General features: G+C 42.0%; 1 protein-coding gene across 1 annotated transcript in view; it reads right to left on the reverse strand.

The window, feature by feature from the left end:
• LOC109462502 overlaps positions 1 to 5,846 on the reverse strand; it is a 10,144-nt gene continuing 4,298 nt past the window's right edge. Inside the window, exons 6-10 of the mRNA XM_019759056.1 lie at positions 4,538 to 4,798; positions 4,129 to 4,192; positions 2,858 to 3,054; positions 1,339 to 1,514; positions 1 to 1,194 (exon numbers count right to left, since the gene is read on the reverse strand). Coding sequence (XP_019614615.1) covers positions 1 to 1,194; positions 1,339 to 1,514; positions 2,858 to 3,054; positions 4,129 to 4,192; positions 4,538 to 4,798 — 1,892 coding nt within the window. The remainder of the gene's footprint in view (positions 1,195 to 1,338; positions 1,515 to 2,857; positions 3,055 to 4,128; positions 4,193 to 4,537; positions 4,799 to 5,846) is intronic.

The following is a 5,846-nucleotide window of genomic DNA, read 5'->3' on the forward strand; positions in this document are numbered from 1 at the left end:
TCAGTCACTATGTGTTTGTCCTTCGCCTTCAGGAATGCTCACCAAATGTTTGTCTTTTGCCTTATTTTCCTCAACTTTGGCAAAGGTTGTCATGGGTATATCTTCTGTAGCTGCACTACTTCCAGTAGCTGCTATGCCTGTTGTGCACGGGGCAGTCTGCTGACTGCCGGCAGTTGGTCCATTGCCTTGACTAGGTTCTCCTAGACCAAGGCGTGCCCTGATCACTGAGGCCCAACTCTGTATCACGTCTCCTGTCATCGTCATAAGTAGGGCCAGTAGAAAGCCTTGAGAAGCATTAAGTACAATAAAGATGTACTCAAGAACCCTGCTGCCTACAAAAGGTACGATAAAACCGAGAATCCAAGTAGACCCCATCAGAAAGGAAATGCGGAAATAAACCCAGGCCTTACTGCTCCAAGAGCGAGACAAAGCGGCGTCGGCAATCTTAAATGATTTCCGTATGGCCAGCAAAGCCAAAGTGATCAACACGACATTGATCAGAATGGCAGAGAAAACTGGAACTCCAAAGGCAACCAAACTGCCAGTCGGGTTGCCAATCCAACAGTGAACTCCGTACTCCACCCTGACTGAGCTGCAGGGACAGAACTCTACAAACACCGTCACCGCCACTACAAGCAACGGCATCAGCCAGGTATACAACACGTAGCTGCGCAGTTTGGGTCTTTCTGAACCATCACGAAATGTGAAGAAGAGATCCAAAGCCAGCGCGTTCATAGACGTAAAGGCAGTCAGCAGAAAGTAGTGCAGGATTATCCCATACACCACACAGACTACCCCGGGTGGAGGGAGCACACGTGCTACAAAAAGGGATTCCCCGACTGCCATACAAGCCAACATTTGCACCTTCAGCTTTGCCGGTACTTTCTTCCACTGGCCAGATTTGATAGTGTAGCCTATGAAAGCAAAGGCCGCTATGACAGACACAATCACAAGACCCAAGGTTAACCAACCTTGAGTTGCTTCCCAATCGTTTGTCGTTTGATCATTGTTTGTGGCATTCAGGAAATACTGCAGTATACACTCTCCGCAAACAAACGCTGTTGTGTTCAGAATGGATACCTGTTCAGCTGGGCATGTCACGTTAGAACTCAACAGGTGTACACTACCATTGGAAAGAACATCAAACTCTTCCTCGGTGAAAGTCAGTGTTGGTCTGCTGCATTTTCTAACGGTCTGTTCACCTGGGCAAGATACGTTGGGATTCAACATGTCTACGGTATCATTGGGAAGATTTTCGAATTCTTCCGATGTAAAATTTAAGGTGGTGGTGTTGCAGCTTTGAAAAACGCTGCTTTTGTTTGATGAGACAGAACCTACACTTGTGGACGAGAAAAGCCGACATGTGTCAACAAAAGGATCGTATACACTATCTGATGGACACCGGTAAGGACTGTTCTCTTTAGCATTAAAGTTAAACAGATGGGTTAGTGAGATACAATCCGGAAAACATTGAGCACTGTTTGCTCCAGTGAAACACTCTAAATGTGTAGCGGCTGTGAGGGATAGTCCATCGCAAAGAGCACAGTGTATGTTTTTGAAAATATGCTCTAAAGACTTCAATGGAGAAGTGTAAGATTTGCATTGAACTGCATCACAGTATCCTTCAGACATGCTAACTTCGCTAGGAATACATGGCCTTGCGGGGTTTAGAAATTCAGGGTCTTCCAAGAATTCCAACACCAGAGATCCAGAACAAGGTAAGCTAAAATAATCGGTGTCTTTGAATAGCTGTGTAATTTTCAGTTCAGGTGTAGTAGAGTTGATCAACCCATAACACTCTAGTGCAGATTGCCAAACCACTGCGTCTGCCATAGAGACATTATTGCAAACCGCACAGAAAATATTTCTGTAAGAAACAGTCGTTGAACTATCTCGCAAGGGCAATCGGTATATCAGATCACTCGGGTTAAAGTGATCCGCCTCTTTTATACATTCTTCTCTGGTGACGTCATCAAACCAGTCGTCTGGACAGTCAGCAACCACCCAATAGGATGGCTTTGGAAAGAATCCCGACAGACACTTCCATTTTTCTTCACGTTGATTGGATGACACGCTTTGGCACTCCTTTCTGTTACGATAAGAAGAAACATGTTTATGAAAAATTTATTTAAATATATATCTCTTGTTTAGGATTTACATAGGGAATCCGTCATTTAAAAGAAAATGCTCGCTTACTTGAAGTCTTCACAACAGTCACCAAAAAAGGTGCAGTCCTCGTCACACTGGCACTGCAGGTCTTCTGTAAGCTGGTCGTCTGTAAGCTGCGATCCGCATTTTCCCTTACAGGAAATACCTTGTGCGCAACTTTCCTTGACTGTCGGATCTATCACACATTTGTAACATAATAAAAAAAGGGCTGCTTAGTAAGGGCACACTAGGGACTCTTCAAGACAAATGTCATACTATAAAATCAACTAATGAATAAGCAGACCTTAGTCTAGCTTTAACTACCTTGGTTTTCACAATGATGGAGGCCTGCCTAAGACACTGACCAAGACAAGTTTACTTTTCAAGAAGCTTTTGGGAGCTCCTATCGTATGCATGCGTATGCATGATTTGCTGAGGGTTAGAGTTCCATAGAGGCTCGCAATATTCGATGCTTATCTAAAAAAACACCCTCATCATGCTCTCCAATAAAATCAATAAATAGCTTTTAATTTTTAATCTATATTCAAAATATTTCCTCCAAAAACCTAAAAGCTGCTAAAAATATAATATGCTTTGAATTTTTGAATGTTAAAATAATTTAAATGAATTATTCTAATTTTAAACAATTAAAACCCAGAAATGCTAAGGTCATATAATGCAAATATACAGAACCAACCAAATTCCTTACCCACGCACGGCATTACATCACAGTAACTCCATCTCCATACAGCGTCCGTGGTGTAGCACCAGGGCCGGTCCTTGTTGTCATTGTCAGGGTTACGGCAGAAGTTTTCCTCCAGCCCTGCATCAGGATGAGCCTGCGGTGTGTGGGGATGGGGGTGGGGAGACTGGGAGTCCCATCTCTGACACAGCCGGTCTCCTGCCCTGTACACACAATAACACAGTCATGACATGATCCTAACATGAGTTACGATGAGCCTGCGGTGTGTGGGGATGTCTGTGGGGAGACTGTGAGTCACAGCTCTGGCACAGCGGGTCTCCTGCCCCGTACAAATGGATAGAGCACAAAGTTTCACATTGTTTAAAGTTCAAACCTTTCAACACAACAGAAAACAACACAACACAACACAAGTATACTCTAGATAAAACAAGAGCTCGATTATTTCATACCTTCGTCATGTATGAGTTTGGGTTATCAGAAATGTGCCACTGTATATAGTTTGACTTTTGTTTTGCTGGTATGTTAACCAAAGCACGTGAGTGGTTACATACAGTACAAGCATCTGGTCACCTAGGGACCAGAATAGCAGTGCCGACAAAATTGGATCTTCACGGTGCCATCTATACTTACAAACATCTGTCTCACACCCCAAGGGGATTTAAATATCTGGGTTGTGAATATATTCGCTACCAGAAGTACCTTCACCTAGCATACATTCCTAGCTACATGTCAATCCTAAAGTGCCCCTGCAATATCTTAGTTTGGCCGAATAAGCTTATAGAGTTTAAATTAAGGTATACTACTACTACTACTACTACTACCTTAAGTTCTGACAAAAGTAATTATGTAAGAAATTGTAGTACCCATCGAGAACCCCTTGGGGGTTAGCCTAATTCTAAAGGATTCTGGGAACTGGAGCCAGATTTCAGTGCAGAATTCTGAAGAATTGGGTTAATCCCCGAGCGGTCCTCGATGGCTTCTACGTATGCATATTTCTTATATTTTTTTTACTTAATAAAGTTTAAAACTGGAAGTCCGGAACTAAACAGGAGTCTGTTTACGGCGTTGAATGTGCCTAAAGTCCATTATCCTATAATTACCTATTATGCCTATCTCTTAACCGAATTAATTTCTAGGGATTTTATTAAATTTCTTAAGTAGACAGAAATCAAGCAATTTAATAAAAGATACATATATTCCTGGTATAACCAGCAATGGGCACTAACATCATGTAATGACAAATATGTTTCACGTTACTTCTAAATATCATTTCGTACCTATTTATTCGCCCCGCGTAGCTCCTCCCCCTGTCACTTTCGTAGAAGCACCGTGTCGGCAAGGCTAAAAATGAAAAGCAAATAAAAGTTGGAATGCCGTGTATACCGAAGGATCTAAAACTTGTAAATATTTGCATATGTCATTTTAACAGTTCCTTGAAATTTTCTTAAATTTGATTAGATTTAAAATTTAATTAATTGACATTTTCTATACGAAATTTAGGCTATAAAATCATATTTATGAAACGAACAATGTTAATTTTGAGGCCAACGTGCTCAGGGTGTGACTCTCCTTGTCACTATAATTACCAAGGCGGGTAACTGAAATAGCTCTCGGCTAGTCAGGCAGTCCTAGCTCTATCATTTTATACAGTCCAATAAATTAAGTCAAGTAAGCATATAGTCATACCGCCGCAGGCGAAGACATCGTCGCAGTACATCCACCTGATTGTTGGGTTGTTGGTGTAGCACCACGGCCGGTCCTTCCCGTCAGGGTTCCGGCAGTAGTTCCGCTCCAGACCTGCTGACGGGTAGGCCTCGGGAGTGTGGTTATGGGTGTGAGGGTACTGAGATGTCCAGGACTGACAGGTGGATACCTGCCTTTGTGCTACACGCAGTGTCTCTACTTTGCCTCTGTAACTTGACCCTTTGTCCGAAGTGTAGTAACAGACTGTGGATATAGAAACCCATGACATACATAGCCGAACACCTCCGAACTCACCCCAACCATGCACATGTCAACGAAGTCGGTTACTGTTTGGCTGGACCAAGAGAATTATAAAACATTCGGGTGCGGACGGCAGGTTCGGCCATGGTTAGTTGGTTGTTAGTTGGTTTTCGCCGCGGGAGTAGCTCAGCAGTGGTCGAGGTGTGGTTGACAGTAAAAATGTGACTAAAATTTGACTCAATTTCAATTCGATTAGTATTGGAGGGTAGGTGTGGCCTGAATCTGGTCCGACTGTATTCGAACGACAGATTTTCGAACGTCAGGTGTTCAAACGTCACGTGTTTGAACGTCAGGTGTTCGACTGAAGGTTCTAAGTACTTGACACAGGCTTTAGTTAACGCTGTTAGTCTGCTGCACATAAAGAGGCCGTTTCTATTCCCTAAATTAATGTAACCGCAACATAGCGATTTGGAAGTAAAGGTTCAAAACATTTACTGCACACTAGACGTAGCAAAGCGGGCTGTGTGACTAGTTTCCCTATACCTTTACAAAATGACTGTTGACTTTCAGTATTAAAAAGAGACATTCCTGAAGCATAGTTGTTGGTACACAACAATTAATTTTATCATGAATTTAAGAGTTTAAAAAGTTTATAGTGACATAGTTATTATTCACGACACCTGCTGTCAGTGAATATTTTTCAAGTACAATTTTTTTTGCAGTTTTTGAAACTAAAATTGATGAAGACATGTTAAGACATAAGAGAAATGTAAAAACTAGAAAGATGGTCTATTACCCACGTCTAATAAATGAGATGTTTGTGCCATACGGATCTCCACTTTAATAGATGTTTATTAAGTTTGAAAGTTAAAACTTTTGATCCAACACCATAAACTTGATAGATGATTAAATGATTAAGTTCTCCTAGAAATTGTTATCAATGTTATATACTATCTTGTTAACGTATCTTACCACCGCTGTGCGACATCCAGGCAGTCCCTCATTAGCTAGTGTTTTAGCTATTGCCCCAGGTCTCATACCCTGCTTACGG

This window comes from Branchiostoma belcheri, unplaced genomic scaffold (assembly GCF_001625305.1).
Source record: "Branchiostoma belcheri isolate BF01 breed outbred unplaced genomic scaffold, Haploidv18h27 scaffold118, whole genome shotgun sequence".
Taxonomy (NCBI): Eukaryota; Metazoa; Chordata; class Leptocardii; order Amphioxiformes; family Branchiostomatidae; genus Branchiostoma; species Branchiostoma belcheri.